At 45.6% G+C, this 18,523-nt stretch overlaps 1 protein-coding gene across 1 annotated transcript in view; it reads left to right on the forward strand.

Moving 5' to 3' along the window:
• The window catches only part of POLI (DNA polymerase iota), a 34,246-nt gene extending 19,084 nt beyond the window's left edge, over positions 1–15,162 (forward strand). Inside the window, exons 7-10 of the mRNA XM_055128813.1 lie at positions 736–827; positions 5,743–5,873; positions 8,063–8,268; positions 10,716–15,162. Of these exons, the coding sequence (XP_054984788.1) occupies positions 736–827; positions 5,743–5,873; positions 8,063–8,268; positions 10,716–11,543 (1,257 nt within the window). The 3' untranslated portion in view covers positions 11,544–15,162. The remainder of the gene's footprint in view (positions 1–735; positions 828–5,742; positions 5,874–8,062; positions 8,269–10,715) is intronic.
• The last annotated feature ends 3,361 nt before the right edge of the window (positions 15,163–18,523 follow it).

Raw genomic sequence — 18,523 nt, forward strand, 5'->3', positions numbered from 1 at the left:
TTCCGACTTTCGCACACCTGCGGGCCGGAAGTGGTCCATGACTAGTATAGAGCACTGGCATAAATCATCCAGTCCGCACTGGTCGCTTCCCCCACGTGAGTGCTCTTGCACAAAGTCCCCATAGACATCGTCCTCGTTTACCCTCGGTACAGGCCCTTGAGGCAGTTGGTGCTGTTGTCTGCTGCACCTTTTGTTTGGGGACTCTACCTGCTCGTGCTCAGCGGTTCGTCCCAGGTCTGTGCTCAGGGGTTTCTGCAGTAGGTGTCTGTGGGCCACAGAGAGGCAGGGAATGGACGCAGGTTTCCAAGCAGGCGCCCCAGCCTGAGGAACTCTCTCGGGCCCTGCTTGAATCTTTTCTCCCCCTCCGTTTCTTCCTTTCTCTCCCATTCTTTCTTTGAAGATGAGGGTTCTAGACTTTAGAAAGGGTCGATAATTTGCTCCAAGTTAAGTTTTAATTCAAATCCAATAAAAGTATCACTGCAGTCATCCAGTAGAGCTTGGAGCTGGTGTTAGAGCTTCGTATTTTTCTTGACTTGGAGTGCATTTTCTAGTGGAGTACAGGAATTTGCAGAGTAAGAATTAATTTAAGATGAACTAAATGAGTCCAAATTAAGAGTGAGAGGTAAGTCAGTTAAAGATGTGTCAAACATTTATTTGCATATATGTACTGTTAATTGGGTACACTTGTGTGTGTTTACATTTGTGTAATCATTCTTATTTTTATTTCCTTGGTAGTCTTTCAGTGAAGAGGATTCATTTAAAAAATGTTCATCAGAAATTGAAGCTAAACATAAGATTGAAGAACTACTTGCTAGTCTTTTAAACAGGTGACTTGGCATTTTGTTGTATCATCTCTTTTATTCTCTGAATAACATATGGAAAAAATACTTGATGTTCTGCCTTGAAAGATTAACTAGAAACTCAGGTAAAGATAGATGTACAGAGATTTATTTGTCACTGAATTTCTTGACATTTCTTAATAAACTGTTGCAGATATTGCGATTGATGCTTTTGATTTAGTATGTTTACCTGTTTCCTTAGGGACTGGAGCGATAGCACAGCAGGTGGGGCGTTTGCCTTGCACACTGCTGACCTGAGTTCGATTTCTCTGTCCCTCTCGGAGAGACCAGCAAGCTACTGAGAGTATCCTGCTCACACGGCAGAGCCTGGCAAGCTCCCTGTGGTGTATTCGATATGCCAAAAACAGTAACAACAAGTCTCACCATGGAGACATTACTGGTGCCCGCTTGAGCAAATTGATGAGCAACAGGATGACAGTGATACAGTGACCTGTTTCCTTTGGTTGTAATTTTAGTGATGAATCTCATTTACCTAGGGAGGCTTGGTGGCTGTTGCTGTCGCTTAGAGGCCAAGCACACACTTTGTGTACAGAAAGCCTGGGTTCAGTCCCTAGCATTACATGTCCCCAAGTGATGCCAGGAGTAGTAGCCCCTGAGCACTGCTGGGTGTGACCCCCAAGTCCCTGAATAAATAAATATGCTCACTCTAGTGTCTACACTGATTCAGCAAGAAGTTCTTTTTTGTGAAGGTTAGCATTTGTTTTCAGCTTTATATCTCTCTCTTTTTAAACTTTATTTTTAAATTTTCTGTTTATTTATTTATTGTTTTCTTGGGTCACACCCCATCACACTCCGGCGATGCACAGGGTTGTATCGAACTGTATGTACAGAACTCCTGGTTCTGTACTCAGGAATTACTCCTGGTGGTGCTTGGGGGACCGACCATATGCGATGTTGGGGATCGAAGCTGGGTCAGCTGCGTGCAAGGCAAATGCCCTACCCACTGTGCTATTCGCTCCAGCCCCTGATTCGTATCTCTGTAGTGTTCTTTTGTTGTTGTTGTTTTGGTGGGAGGGGCAGTAGTTCTGGGGGTACCTGACCTCGGCAGCCCGGGCAGCCCCTGGGGTCCACCTTGTGATTGTGTGCATGCATGCCACTCAGGCACTCCTGCTCTTTCGACTGTGTCCCCATGTTAGTTTTTTTGTGTCGTGGGCCCAGGCCCTACTCCTGGCTCTTCTCTCCAAGATCAGTCCTGGAAGGGCTTGGGACCATCTGGAGTGCAGGGGACTGAGCCCAGGTTAGCTAGGTGTGTGTGAGGTAAGCGCTCCCCGCTCTTTACTGGTTTTTATAACAAGGAGGAGTGAGTTTTGACCTTTCCCTGTGGCAGTAGCAAGCAAGCTTCTGTCCTCAGTCTAATTACTACTTGCTTTTTGTTAAGGATAAAGCAAAGAGGAACAATATTGTTGCAATTTCTAAAGCTGCATAATGATTCGTGTATTTGTGATGGTTAGGAAACTATTAAGAATGTCAATGAGAAAAAAGTAGACCGTCTACCTGTCTCACCTCTGACTGATAAAAGTGGGATCAGATGAAAGACAGTAATCGAGGCTGTGTGCACGCAGGGAGATTTGTGATTGGAGAGTTGTGCAGCCTGCCTGCCTGAGGCCTGCGAGAAGGAAGCCAGCCGGGCCTGTCTGGAGTGGAGCGGAGCATTCAGTATCATGACACGGTTATTATACCCGTTTCTCAGTCTCCACTGAAGAGTCACACCCTGTCTGTCCTTCCTGGGCGTCTCCGACTGGGGTGTGAAGACCCGAAGGCTGAGAGTAGGTGTACTCCTGTGATGACACGGCAGTGGCTGTGGCTAGAGGAAATGGTTTTCAGAGAACAGACGCAGTGAGCTACGTGTTGCCTCACATGTCATGCGGGTCCCCTGCATTGAGCAGAGCTGTGCGCCACGTGGCTGTGCTGATCAGGCGATACAGATTCGGTGAGATGACTCAGGCTGGCTTGTGAGTAAGCCAGTGAAACTGGGTCATCTCGTTTGCTTCAGTTAATTATAAGACCACTGTGGAACGCCTAGCCTTTGGGAGCAGTTCTGCACGTAGGCAGAACACAAGAAGTGTAAGTCTTTGCTTTTCTTTTAGTCAGGAAAGGTAAGACATTTTATTTTACATACGAAAAGGGTGCACACTGAGTCCTTCGCTCTCGAACTGGAGAAGAGCCTACTTAAAAATCTCATTTGTGTTTTCCATTGACGCCCTACGAAACAGTTACACTGCCGTAGTACACCAACATAACACAACATATTTGTTTTCTCCAAAGAAGACTACTTTCTCTGCAGGAGTTTCTCTTTTGAAGGAGCCTCTCCTGGAGAAACCATTTCAGATGCACTTGAAATTGATATTCAAGTTAAAAAATACTACAAGTTTTCTTTTCACAGCTGAGCTTTACCACCAGCGCCATGGTTTATGAAACATTAAAAATCTAAAAGCGTAAAAAAGAAAATGTGTCTGATTAACAGTAATCAGACATATCACACATCAACTAAAATTGATTTCCACATCAGATTTATACACTATCTAGTTTTAAAGAATTGCAATCAGTATCTTAGCACTTTCTTATAAATACAATGAACAAAAGTTTAAAGAAACAGACAATATAAGAACTTAGAGCATGTCATAATATCTAATGGGAATTGATGAGTCAACACTATTTTTCACAGAAGGGTTCGTTTTCGGTTTTATCTCTTTTCTGCAGCTAACTCTTCTGTTCTATAAACAGGGCTCGTCCTCAGAGCACCCTTGCATGTGACATGAAGCCAGGAAGCTCATTTGCTACTTTTCTTCCTAGACTATTCAGGACCACATGGTCCCAGCAGCCTGGAGTATTAATCTTTAAGTAAAATGCATACAGATGAATGCACACATACACAAAGGCTTACAAGTATGACCACACACGCACACTCATCTGTAACATATAGGAGTGTAAGTCTTATAATTATACTTACACATATTTGAAAGCTCAGTAAGAAAAGGGACAATGTTCCTTAAACCTGTGAAATGACATTAACCAGTTTCCCATATTTACCTGCCAGTCATTCCCTCCTCCTCTTTTTGCTTTAGTTTCGGGGCTACAGTCATCTGTGTTCAGGTCATCCTCCTGGCTCTGCTGTTAGGAATCACTCTTGGGGTGACTTGGGGGACCTTATGCGGCATGGGGGCTCAGACCCAGGTCGGCTGCGTGCAAGCGCCCTACCTGCTCTACTGTCTCTTCAGTCCCCTAGTCCCTCTTTTAAAAGGCCCCTAATTTCTGAGATAAATTCCTTCTCAGTGACTGTCCAAATTATTGTGTTTTTCTTCTAGACTGTAGATAACATAGTAAGCAAGACATCAAATTATATAATTGTTTGGTTTTGCCTTTGGAGAACACCTGTGGTGTTAAGACGTATGGGTCACTCCTGGCTGTGCACAGCTGACCAGTTGGTACTTGCATGCAAAGTATGTATTTTGGCCCTCTAAGATCTTGAATTTCTAATTCATCCTATGCTACTAGCTTAAAACTAGTTTAAAACACCATAATACAACCTTGTCTTTCTAGTAAGTCTTAGTTACTTACTGGAAACATGTTATTTTATTTGCATAATGACTTCATTGACCAAGTTTAATGGGAGATACTTAGGCTGTTAGTGTGTTTATAGGAACCATTTAAATGACATAGTAGTCTTAGGGAAGCAACAAAAAGTTTTGTGATAAAGCAATAAGAAAACTTCATTCTCTACAGAAACCTAAAAATTTCATCATCTAAACTTAGGCATGTTTAATTATATACAATGTTTGTATTTGGTATTTTAATAATGTCTGCATCCAGAGAGCCATGCATATAATATATATAGCATGTAAATACTTAAAATGCATTCATGTAAAATTGAAAAATTTTCTTTAATAACATACCCTTTAGTAAAGAGATTTTCTACATATTGCAAGTGAATTTTATTGTTTTCGGACCAAAGCCATAGTACAATGGGTAGGGTGCTTGCCTTACATGTGGTTGACCCAGGTTTGATCCCTGGCATCCCACATGATCTCCAAGCCTGCCAGGAGTAATTCCTGAGAGCAGAGTGAGGCAAAAGCCCAAAGCGCTGCCAGGTGTGGCCCCCAAACTAAAACCAAAGACAACCCCCCAAAATCCAATAACAGCAACAAAAAATAACCTCTTGTTTTCAATACCAAAACTATTAGGATGACAGCTTTTTTACAATCTGTAGACACATGCTTATCTTAAACACTGTACAAGTAATTTTTCACTCCTCTAATCTACCATGTAATGGTGATTTACTGATTAGACTGTTGATCTCTTTGGTTAGTATTCTTTAGCAAAGTCATAGTTTTATTTGCAAAATAGTTTGTAAAACTGTCTTCTGCAATTGGAATGATAGCACAGCAGGTAGGGTGTTCGCCTTGCATGTGGCCGACCCGGGTTTGATTCCTCTGCCCCTCTCGGAGATCCCGGCAAGCTACTGAGAGTATCCCTCCCGCATGGCAGAGCCTGGCAAGCTACCCTGGCATATTTGATGTGCCAAAAACAGTAACAAGTCTCACAATGGAGACATTACTGGTGCCTGCTCAAGCAAATAGATGAACAACAGGATGACAGTGTCAGTGACAGTGATATTTGCTTCTATTGAAGAAAGATCTTTGGATTTCTTTAGTTTTGTTGTAATTTTAATATTTTAAATATTTTGGATTGTTTGTTGAAATTTCGACTTAGTACATGGTACATGGAGTGCTTTCACGTGTGTAGACTTTGTAAAACTTATCTGGGCTCTCCAGGGGCTGTTATTTTCTGCCTTGCTGGCACCTTCGGATCAGCGAGGCGTTAGGTCTCCTCAAAGACTCCTCTTGTAATGCTCTCCTCCTTTCTTGTTCCCGCTGTCCTGCAGAGTGCGCCGAGACGGAAGGAAGCCGCACACGGTGCGCCTGGCGCTGCGCCGGCACTCCCCGGAGAAGCACTGGAGCCGGGAGAGCCGGCAGCGCGCCCTGCCAGCCCACGTGGTGCAGAAGTTCGGGGCAGGTACTGACCCGCTCCCTAATAATTTAATTGGCAGGGTGAGCTCTTCAAAAGGCAGACTTGGAATTTGAAACGTGATCCGAAGACGGAGGGCTTTCACCGCGAGGGAGCTATTAAATACCTTTATTCTCCTAGAGATATTTCCTCCGCGGGCTTTGATGGTGGGTGCTTTTCAAATGGATACTGAAAATAATCTGTCATTAAAAATGTCTCCCACGTCCAGTGGAAACAGAACTCTGATAGGGCACGAGCTAACTTTACGACTAGATTATTTCCATTTTTGGCCTGTTAGAAAACAAAATGTTGCTGTGAACACGGGCACGCTAGTAAACAGAAGCTTTCCTTTCTTTGCCCTGGGTGGATTGTAATGAGCGGGAGAGTTGTACCCCAGGAAACCACCACACTTTATTCAGAGTGGCCCCAACAACCTAGGCTCTTACCAACTGGCAGGAGTGTTTGCCTACACCTAGGTGGGGGGTATTTTCTTCTGTTTTCTTTTCGGAATCCTGTTTGGTTTGGTTTTGGTGCCACCCCTGGTGGTGCTCAGGGACCCCTGCCTCACCGCAGCGTTTGTACTCGCCCTGCATCTATCGCCTAGTCTGTGTGTACTGAAACTTTACAGTTACATCCATTAGGGGTTAATTTTTATGTGGGCCTAGGAGAACCATCTTATTACATTATTTTGCATATAGGCATTTAATTGTTCCAACAAAATTTGTAGAGAAGACCATTTGAAAAAAATTGAATTATCATATACCTTAGTCAAAAACTGGCTATAAACGTAAGCATTTCATTTCTTTGATTTGCTTATTTCATGTGTTTTTATTATTAGATCATTTTACCGTATGGTTTTTATTGGGGGGGGGGTTCTTAGGGCCACACCCATCTGTGCTCAGGGCATACTCCTTGTTCTGTGCTCAGGAATCACTCCCAGTAGGACTCAGGAGACCACGGGGGGTATTGGGACTGAACTCAGGCTAGCCGTGTGCAAGGCGTGATCCTCTCTGCTGTCCTCTCTCCAGTCCCTCTTGCTCACTTAAAACCTACCATACAGGTTATCCCAGCAGTGCTTGGGTGGGATCATCTTGGTGGTACTGAGTCTGGTGATACAGACCTGATGGTTCACTGCTTAGGGCCACCGGGGCCAGGCCTGATGGGGCCGGGGTGGTCGGCCTGGCACTGCGGCACATGTTTACTAGAGCTCCCCCGTCCCTAGCTCACTGTCCTTTCTTTGTCCCTGTGGGAAGCAGCACAGTTTGGGCCAGGGCTTATTCCTGGCTCTGCGCTCAGGGTTCACTCCTGGCAGTGCTCTGGGGACCTTAGGGGGCTCCTGGGGGTGGAAGCTGGCTTGGCTGTGTACAAGGCCAGCGCCCTGCGTGCATACGGTCGCTCCAGTCCCCCTCACACTCTCCTGAAGGGCTGTTCGTAGATCAGTGCTTCTCACTTGATTGGCCATTGTTCATTTCCAGATTCTCAAGATGGTTGTTTCTGACAATTTTTGTTTTGTTTTGTTACAGTTTATACAGTTTTCTTAAAGTGTCAGTTTGCTGGAATTGTAAGTCACGCATGTCAATTCTTATTTTGTGTTCATGTTTGAGGTGGCTCATTTAAGTAAATAATGTCAAGATTTTCAGGGCTGGAGATAAAGTTCAATGGGCTGAATGCTTGTGGGAGGCCTGGGTTAATGTCTGGTACGACATGGCGGCCTGAATACTGCCGTGAATGAACCCTGAGCACAGAGATGCGAGTCTCTCCCGAGCAACACAGGGTATGGCTCCCAAACTACAATAATAATGACAGCGATCATGATAACATTAGAATCTCCCAATGAGACTGATCTAGGATTTCATTTTCTTAATGGAAGCAACGGACTGGAGCGATAGCACAGTGGGTAGGGCGTTTGCCTTGTATGCGGCCGACCCGGGTTCAATTCCTCTGTCCCTCTCAGAGAGCCCGACAAGCTCCCGAGAGTATCTTGCCTGCACGGCAGAGCCTGGCAAGCTACCCGTGGTGTATTCCATATGCCAAAAACAGTAACAACAAGTCTCACAATGGAGACATTACTGGTGCCTGCTTGAGCAAATCGATGAATAGTGGGATGACAAAGTGACCAAGGGAAGTGAATGGAAGCAATATAAATTATTGAGCTCTTAACATGATAGCATGTTTTTGATGTTTCCTTAAATATTTAGGGAATGATGAAGTGATGACCCCAGTGGTTGATATACTCATGAAGCTGTTTCGGGACATGGTGAATGTGAAGATGCCCTTCCATCTCACCCTGCTAAGCGTGTGCTTCTGCAACCTTCAAGCAGTCAACACCGCTAACAAAGGGACTATTGATTACTATCTAACATCATCATCGCCTTCAGCCTCTTGTTCTGGCAAGCGCAGTTCTGTAAGTACACTGTCAGATTTGTATGATTAGACTACATGTTTTAAGTTTGTTTTATGTAATTTAAGAATTCCTTTTTGTGATATTGTTTGCTGATTTGCCTTTATATATTTCCTCCAATACTAAAGTTACTAACCTCGGGCATATTGTATTGCAGTATTTTTATTTTTGTTTTTTGTGTGTGTGCTTTTTGGGTCACACCCGCCGATGCTCAGGGGTTACTCATGGCTATGCACTCAGGAATTACTAGTGGCGGTGTTTGAGAGACCATGTGGGATGCGAGGGTGTTGCAGTAAGGTTTGGTTAGACAGTCTGAGGCATTAAGATATGCACACAAAATAAATACTTTATGGAGGATCACAAACTGTCTCTGGTGTTGTGCTGTGCCCCAGAGCAGCCAGTTCAGCCCCTTTTATTAACTAGCTTAATGTTCTAACCAATGATATTCAGCCACATAGGCAGAATATGCAAATTAACTTAGTCAACAGAAACAGTATCAATGTCAGTTACATAACTGGAAGCATAGTCAGTTAAAGTAATAGTAACAGAAAAACAATTTTTATATCCAAGCCTGGCTAGGCCTGAGATTGTGAGATGTTGTACACCAACACCCGGGATTGAACTCAGGTCAGCTGCATGCAAGACAAACACCCTACCCATTGTGCTATCTCTCCAGCCCCTTGTATTGCAATGTTAAGATGGAAACATAAGGGGCTGGAGTGGGGAGGGCATTTGCCTTGAACACAGCCACCCCAGGTTTGATCTCCGGCAGCCCATATGATCCTCCAAGCACCACCAGGAGTAATTCCTGTGGGCAGGGCCAGGAGTAACCCCTAAGCATCACCCGGTGTGACCCAAAAATTAAAAATTAAATAAGATGAAAGCATAAGCATTCATAGATAAGTGAGAACACCATTACGGAGAGTCCCTCTTTTGAAAGTGCTAAAGCATTTTATAGCGGTATGTAGAACTATGATGATTACATGATAATAATCTTCAGATATTGAAAATGAAATATTTTCAGTTAATTTATACATATACATAATCTTTGTATTTAAAAATACTAAAATGTTTGCTTTTTTGATTTGAAATTACATTGATCTCTGAGAGCGGGGTTAGTAGAATCTAAATACTCAATTTTACGATTGTGGGAAGTGAGAGTGTGGCTGTTCAGGGGCTGGCGAGCTAGCGCGAGAGAAAGGCACCCTCCCTTATGTGCGGCTGACTGGGTTTTTCCCTTGGCATTGAGTGTGCCCGCCAGAGTCGGCACGCCGTCCCGGAATAGCTCCTGAGCTCCACTGGGTGTGGCCATGCATCCTTCTCCCTCCAAAAGAAGATTGTGTGACAGTAGTCAGATTTTCAAATGATAAAATATGTAAGGCTTATATATGGCCCTTATATGGCCATTTGACAAGCCTTCATTTATTAAATGCACCTTTATCCTAGAAGTACTTTTTTCTTTCTGTTAAATTTTACACTTCACTAGTATCATGATTTAGAACACTAGCTATGGATGCCCTTCGTGTGTGTCTATGTGTGTCTGTGTTTGTGTGCTCAAAGATATACTTATTGAACCACTTTTTCTAGGCCACTGTTCATTTAGTCACAAAATTAGAGGCTTGATGACAGGATTGTCCAGATCCTTTCCAGGTCTCTGAACTTATACTTACCCTCCGTCCAGGAAGGAACCTCTTCCTGAGTTAGTGACTGAAGATTCACAACCCTGCGGCTAATTTTGGTGATTTTATTATCTCTAGTTGTTTGGCACTGGCCAGAATAATGGAAGTTACTGAGTAGAATAGAAATATGCTGATGTGAGAAGGGATCACCAAGTACAATGAGGTCAGAGGCCATGCGGGGGAAGGGTGATGCGGGCTGAATGTGGTCTAGAGACTGAACACAGTGGCCACTCAACACCTCTATTGCAAACCACAACACCGAATGGGAGAGAGAGAACAAAAGGAAATGCCCTGCCACAGTGGCAGGGTGGGGTGGGGGGAGACGGGAATGGGGAGGGTAGGAGGGATGTTGGGTGTACCGGTGGTGGAGAATGGGCACTGGTGAAGGGATGGTTTCTCAAACTTTGTATGGGGGTAACATGAGCACAAAAATGTATAAATCTGTAACTGTACCCTCATGGTGATTCACTAATTAAAAATAAATAAATTAAAAAAAAAAAAGAAATATGCTGATGTTAGAATAGACCATAAGTTCCGTCACACTTCAGGGTGATTATTTAAAAGAAAAACGGCTAGAGGCCAGGGAGGTAGCGTAACCGGCTGGAGCAGTCCTTTGCGTGCCAGAGCCCTGGGTTAGACCCCTGGCATCACAGGGTCCCCCCGCCCGTCCAGCGCAGCCCCTGAGCCCTGAGTCAGCAGTAGCCCCCAGGCCGAGCTCCCGAGCAGAACATTCTCAGATCCATGAGTTACTCTGTCATACTTGTTTTCCAGAAAATGAATGATACCCACATGGAAGAGTTGTCCAAGGACAAAGGACCAGATTGGGGATGTCTGCCGCCTGGAAGCATTGAAAGTGCAAGGACTGGAGCGTCTGAACTTGAGTCTACAGCCTTTTCTCAAGGCAAAGACAGCCGTGAGGGGCCACGCAGCTCCCTCCCTGAGGGTGTTGATCAGGAGGTCTTCAGGCAGCTCCCAGTGGATATTCAAGAAGAAATCCTTGCTGGACACTCTCGAGAAAAAGTTCACTCGAAAGCAAGTCCGAGGTGTTCGCTGCCTGCCTCCAGGGGAATTTTATCTTTCTTTTCTACCAAGAAGGTGCGAGAAAGTCCTTCAAACTGTAGGGATCATTTGTCCAGTACCCAGCAGATGTCCTCTGTGTCTCCCGGTGAACCGGGAACATCGGGCTTAAATAGCAGCAATTCCTCAAACTTACCTAACCCCAAAAATTGTTCATCCTACTTAGACAGTAGACCCAAAGGGGAGAGAGCGACTCCAGGCTCTGAAGCATCCCCAGGATCTCCTCTTCCGGCCACAAACCCTGCTGTCTCTGCTTATCGCTCTACACGGGATTTGCAGAGTTTCCCGCCCCCAGACTTCACTGCAGTCGGCCCAGAGCGGCTGCCCGCCACAGCCCCTCCTCACGGAGGACAAGAGCCGGCTAAAGAGAAAATCACTTTTCCTTCTGGTATTGATCCTGAAGTTTTTCATGAACTACCGGAAGAGGTGCAGAAAGAACTCCTGGCAGAGTGGAGGAGAGCAGGATCAGATTCCCACTTTGTACAGAAAAACAAACCCGATGTTCAGAAAAAAGTCTCTTAAGAAGTGATGGCAATATCTGTGGTCTCAGATGAGTCAGTTCTTCATCGAGAAGGAACTTGTCGTAAGGCGTTAAGGGAAGGACGGGCACCAGAAGTAGAAGGCAATAGATTTTTAATCATGCTTGATAATGGAAGTTCATCTGGATTCGATATTTTGCATTTTCCCTGTATTTGAGAGATGAGATTTAGACGGTCAGAATCACAGCTGTGCAAGTTACTAAATTGATGAATCTTCTCTTTCTCCCATTGTTATCACTGCCTTTTTCTTTTACCTGACACATTAAAAATTGGATATGAGATTCTGGACATTTTATAATTTGCAAGACAGAAGGATGCAACTGAAGTATCCCATATGACTTGTATTTCTGGGGGACCCTTGTTGTCGAGTTTAGAAACTTGTTCCAGATCATCTAAAGACTTGCTCAGTCTAAGGTGCAGAAATACAGGTGAAATGTAGCTTTAGAGTAAGCACTTTTAGGTAAGCACTGTTAGTTCAGATTCTAAGGCATTTGGAAATTTCCTATCCACCAAAAATTTTTAGTACAGAGTTGAGGGGTAATAACTTGGAGCAGGAATATCAGAAACTATTCACTATGGAAATATTTCATAATCTTGACTAAGAACAGTAGAATTTTCAACATATAGTATTCTGATAGAAGCACAAAATAAATATATTGCTTTTTTTTTGAAGTAAACATTTTATTTAGAGGTTTCTGAGGGAAGGAGGAAGGGATAAGTGGGAGAGAGACTAGTAAGAATAACGCGCTCAATAGAGAACGCGGGCTTCTCCAAGGGTGGAGGAAGCTCTACACACATCCTAGCACTGGACACGAAAGTATGAGAGTACACATCTCAAGGGGGGAGATGCGGGCGACACATGTGCTCAGGCACCGCATGTGCTCGGCCACGTGGGCACAAGCAGCACATGGGCTCAGGCAGCATATGCGCAGAGAAATATATTGCTTTTTAAAAAAGATAACTTGTTTTAAAAAATTCCAGTGGTTCTTGTAATGATTTCAGCCAGAAATTATCGAACAGCAGGAATTGTAAAAACATGACAGAGAGGTTGTGGCTGTAGGTCAGTAAACTTGTGTGTGTGAGGCCAGGCGTTTGAGCCCCTGTACCACACCAAAAAAGGGGTTGTGCCGGGGAGTGAGTACGAAGAGCTGGAATGCATATTTTGAATGCAGAAGCCTTGCGTTTGATCCCTGGCATCTCAAGGAGCGCTGGGCATTGCTGGGAATGACCGCTGTCCCGACCTTCTTGCTAAGGTGTGGCCCAGTGCAGCAAACAGGAAACGATGGCAAGAAAACAAGTGGTTCGGGCCAGTTTAAAAAGAGCACTTGCCCAGGGGTGGGTGGGCTCGCGGGGTATTTAGGGAGTGGCCTTTCCAGCTCTTCTCCCCACTGCTTCACAGAACTTAGTTGCGAGGTTTCTGCAGAGATTGCCTCCACTGTCTCTGTTTTGTACTATCCTAGGTAGAAGGACTGTTTCATTCCTTTCCAACGCTGCCTGAGAGGGCCCTGGGTGTGGCTGAGCACTTGATTGCTTGGACATTCTCGAGTCCCCCCACCCCCCCCCCACCTCAGTAAGTCTAAAACTTCATTGAGTCGGGAAAGACTTGAGTAAGTCACATTATCACTGCAGCAGCAGCAGGAATTACTCCAGCTTGTCTTAATGTTTCATCTTTCCTGTTTTTATTATTTTTCCTCTTAAGTGTTTCTAGAATGTTCGCAGGCACTCAGTTAGGTGGAATCTCCTTTTTCACCAGAGCACCATCTCCACTCTCTGTTCTTTTCAGGGGCTGTTTCTTCCAGTCCAGGTTCCGGGCTGGCCCTGCCTTCTCCTGTGTCCAGGTTGAAGGTCGGCTTCTCTGGGCGGCCCCCAGAGTAGTGCTCACATGTTTTTGCTTTTTGTTTTCTTTTTTTGCTTTTTTGGGGCAGTCACACCTGGTGATGCTCAGGGCTTACTCCTGGCTCTGCACTCAGGAATTACTCCTGGCGGTGCTCAGGGGACCATATGGGATACCGGGGATCAAACCTGGGTCGGCTGCGTGCAAGGCCCTACCTGCTATACTATCACCCTGGCCCCTTTTGTTGACATGACCTGTCCCTGAGTCACCAAGCAACAGTAGCTCCAGCAGACTGGCAAGTTCTTGGCCCTGTCCCCTTGCTTACTCTGCCTCCCACGCTCCCCCTTCATGCTTCAGAGCCCGGGTCCCGAAATTGGGGCTTGGGTTCTGGAATGGGGTCCTTGACTCAATGGCCTCTCAAATCCCGGTGGAGGGAAATGTTCCACGACTACCAGAAGCAAACTCAGAATCCAATGCGTCGTGAGCACTGGAGCTAAACTGCTCCAGCAAAAAGGGGTCACGGGCGTGGCAGAGGGTCGCAGCCCGGCTTCCGAGGAGCACGCGTGTCAGAGCATAGGGAAGACGCTGTGTGAACACAATCGCCAGGTTTCCCGTCCTGGCCTGACTTTCTCTTCCACTCGCTGTGTTAGACCTACCCCTTTGGTTGGTTGTAGTTTCCTCTTTTCTAAATAAAATTTAGGGAATAAAATTTAGGGAAGGAGAAAGGAGTGCCAGGGGCAAATCCGGGGCCTCACAATGCTCCATATGTGCCCTCCCATTTGGGTATTTCCGTGGAAGCACGATGTCGTCATTTTTATTCTGTATTAGAAGATGCAAATGTTCGAATTCTCTGATGGAGTCAATTCTCATATTGTTATTTAGGTGTATAGATTTTTTTTTACTTCAATTATTTAATTTTGGGGGTGGGGTTCCACTTGGCAGTGCTTGCGAGCTGCTCTGGCTTGCGGCTCGGGGCTCACTGGGGGTACTGGGACGGGCGGGATGGGCGGGGATGCGGTTTGGGGATCCCGCCCTGACCTCACACAGCAAGGCTAGTGCTCTACCACAGTGCTCAAGCCCTGGCACTCCTGAGAGTTTTGAGTGTGCTCTGGTCTTGGGTTCTACCTGTGGGACTCCTAAGGCCTGAATCTGGTGGATCCCTCTGGAAGATGCTGGTCCTCCCTTCCCGGAGCACTTCCGCAACACCGGAAGCTTGAGCCAGCTCGATCTCGCATTGACAGCTCAGCCCCAGGTCTAGGAAGATTGTGGGCAAGGACTGGGGGTCATCCTCCCGCCACCTCTCCCTGCCCTACCTTTTTGTCTTTTATTTGATGTTTTTAGGGTTATTTTTCCTCTGGTTCCTCAGTTTATCCAGAGTACAGTCCTGCAGGAGTTGGTGGACATCCCTGTGTGGGTTCTAAAGTTTGGTTCGTCTGTAGATTCAATAATTTCATTTTTTAAAAAATTTATCTCATTTCTCTCCACACTACCACTTATAAATAAATTATTGGGAGAATGGAATTTGCTCTCATGCTTTTAGCTTGCAATATTATCTGTACGAGTTATTTTCCCACAAGGAGATGTGCCCTCCCAACGTAATCTCGTCCTGTAAAGCTGATGGATGTTACCAATTATGTCTCAAGTTTTGCTCACAGGGTTCACTTTTAATATATAGTGGTGAAGTTCTCATCTGGAGATATTTGGGTATCCTTTCTGCCCTAAATTGTAATTCTTATATGGTTCATATAATAAAGTTTAAAATACTGGACACCTGTATCTGTTTGTTTTTTGGGGGGCCCCACACCCAGCGGTGGGCAGACTCACTTCTGGCTCAGTGCTCAGGGATCCCTCCTGGTGGTGCTCAGGCGACCATACATGGTGCCATGGATTGAACCAGGGTCAGACGCCCTACCCGCTGTACCATCTCTCTAGCCCATAAGTCTTTCAAAAATATGCAGAAATCATTTGGGAAAACTCTAACTTTTTCCCCTGCGTTTTGGGTCACACCTGGCGGTGCACAGGGGTTCCTCCTGGCTCTGCACTCAGGAATTACTCCCGGCGGTGCTCGGGGGACCCTATGGGATGCTGGGAATCAAACCTGGGTCGGCTGTGTGCAAAGCAAATGCCCTACCTGCTGTGCTATCGCTCCAGCCCTTCTTACCTTCTTTTAAATGTTGTCTTAGTCAGGGAAATGGACCTTGTGTGGGTATTTGAAACCAGAGAGGATAATCCGGAGACTAGGGAGCTGATGGAGGAGGGCGCTCTCGCTTGGCCTCCAGGAATATTAGAGATCAGTCATCCAGGTAATCTGTCTTTTCTGTTGTTGTTTTTGCTGATGTCCTGGCAATGCTCAGGGATCATTACTGGGGGGGAGGCTTGTGGGACCCTGTGGGCTGCTGGGGGTCGAACCCAATCAGTCGTTTGTAAGGCAGACACCCTGCCTTAAGTCCTACATGGGACTGATTTTATACATAAAATAATTGAGAGGTGGTTTTCATTCAGAAGGCTCAGGTTTGGTCTCTGGCACTGTGTGGAGCAGTGCCTGAACACAGAGCTGGAAGTAGGCCCCCGCACCACCGATTAGGGCCCCCAAACCCTCCCCACCCCCTCATGAGCAATTTTCAAGTTATTGAATAGCACTGCAGCACTGTAGTCCCGTTGTTCACTGATTTGCTCGATCGGGCACCAGTAACGTCTCCATTGTGAGACTGGTTGTTACTGTTTTTGGCATATTGAATATGCCACGGGGAGCTTGCCAGGCTCTGCCATGCAGACGGGATACTCTTGGTAGCTTGCTGGGCTCTCCGAGAGGGATGGAGGAATCGAACCCGGGTCGGGCGCGTGCAAGGCAAACAACGCCCTACCCACTGTGCTATCGCTAAAGTTACTGAGTAGGGGAAAAAAACTGACAGTATCATTGCTGAGAAGGAATATACAGTCATGCTGAGTCAACAACAACAACCAAGTGTGGTGGTTTTGTGGCCTTGTTTTGGTTGGCTACAGAAGTTGGTTCCTGGAATTTGGGAGCTGTGCAACAAAACAATGAGGTTTGCCTCTGGGGCCATCGGCAGCTGAGTATTGCGAGGACATTGCTTTATTACGGCGCTGTTCTGAGACATTTGAAAAGGCTGAACAGACCTAACAGAATATTTGGCTTTGGGGAAAGGACAGCGCCAGGAATGTCGACAGCGCCACCTTGTGGACTAGTGGACTACAGGTGCCGAGGCGAAAGCTTTATCAGAAAGGGTTGAGTTTTGGGAAAAAAACAAACAAAAGAGCTGGTCAGATTGTAAGCAGAAATAAAAGGTGAAACAGTAGCCAGAGCTGCTCAATTAAATATTGTGTTAACTTAGCTAATCTACCTCCTGGAGGCTCACAGTTTGTCAAAATGATTACTGTACTGAGAGATAGTACAGCAGGTAGGAGCAAGCAAGATAGTACACTTGCCTTGCAGGTGGCCAACCTGGGTTCCAGCCCAGGACCCCGTATGGTCTCTGGACCTGCCAGGAACGATCCTTTTTTTTTTCTTTTTGGGTCACACCCAGCGATGCACAGGGGTTACTCCTGGCTCATGCACTCAGGAATTACTCCTGACTGTGCACGGGGGACCATATGGGATGCTGGGAATCGAACCCAGGTTGGCAGCATGCAAGGCAAACACCCTACCCGCTGTGCTATCGCTCCAGCCCCCAGGAGTGATTCTTGAGAACAGAGCCAGGAGTAAGCTCTGAGCACACATAGGTGTGGCCCAAAAACAAAATCAAAAGAGTATTGTAGATTCGTTTCACTAAAGACAAAGTTTTTAAAGTTCTCCAAAGCTATGAATTCAGAATGAACTTTAGCTGACGTTCCTTTTCCCAGACTTCACGTCCATAAAAGTAATGTCATTATGTAAACCACTTGGACCAGAGTATCACATATGAATAATTTGTTTCTGTGGGAATGGTGTAGAAGCTGGTAGTATCACTGTATCACTGTGTCACTGTAGTCTCGTTGTTCATCGATTTGCTCAAGCGGGTGTCAGTAACGTCTCCATTCGTCCCTGTCTCATTCAGGATCAGGGGAATGAGGTCCATTGTTTTTTTAAATCTTTTATTAGAGAATCACTGTGATGTACAGTTACAAACTTATGAACTTTTGTGTTTGCATTTCTCTCACACAGTGATCGTTTACCCATCCCTCCACCAGTGCCCATTCACCTCCACGAATGATCCCAGTATCCCTCTCACCACCCCCACCCCAACCCCCACCACCCCACCCTGCCTCTGCGGCAGGGCAGTTCCTTTTGTTCTCTCTCCTTTTGGGTGTTGTAGTTTGCATTAGAGGTATTGAGTGGCCTTCATGCTCGGTCTGTAGTTTACTTTCAGTTCTCATCTTCCAACCTGAGGCCCATTATTGTTACTGTTTTTGGCATATCGAATATGCCACGGGTAGCTTGCCATGCTCTGCCGTGCGAGATTCTGCATCGCTCTCTTCCGGGAGCTTTGTTTTGTAGTCTCTGGATCTTGGCCACTGATGAGATTACACGACGATGGGGCATTTTGTGGGTGTGGCTGCCAAGCTACTGGAAGATGTGGGATCTGGGTGGAAGAGGCCCAGTCCCGATCTGAGCAGCCTTGGAGATCTCAGCCCCTGGTCCCACATACCTGGGTTCCTCTGTCAGTTCTTTCATGGGTGAGGCTGGCAGTAGCAAAAATATTTTCCTTGTACTTTAATATCAAACTCTAAAATGTTGACTGCTAGAATTTTTTTTAAGAAATCTGGTTTTTAAAAATTTTATTGTTTTTGCTTATGGGCTATACCTGACAGTTTGCAGGACTTACTCCTGGCTCTCAAGACAAGGAATTACTCCTGGAGGGGTTTGGGGGACCACATGTGGTGCTATGGATTGAAACTGGGAGCTGTGTGTGCAAGTTAAGCACCTTACTACTGCACTGTCTCTCAGGCCCTCATTTATTTTTGTATCTCCATTCATTCTATGATGAATTCATTCTATGATGTTAATAGGAACTGGCTTTGGCTTGGCCAAATACTGATTTTAGTGATAATCTGTTTTCCAAAATCGATGTTCAATTCAGAAGACTCCTATTTTCACTTTACAATGAGCTGTACTGTTATTTCTGGATAAT

The sequence above is a fragment of the Sorex araneus genome, chromosome 2 (genome assembly GCF_027595985.1).
Source record: "Sorex araneus isolate mSorAra2 chromosome 2, mSorAra2.pri, whole genome shotgun sequence".
NCBI lineage: Eukaryota > Metazoa > Chordata > Mammalia > Eulipotyphla > Soricidae > Sorex > Sorex araneus.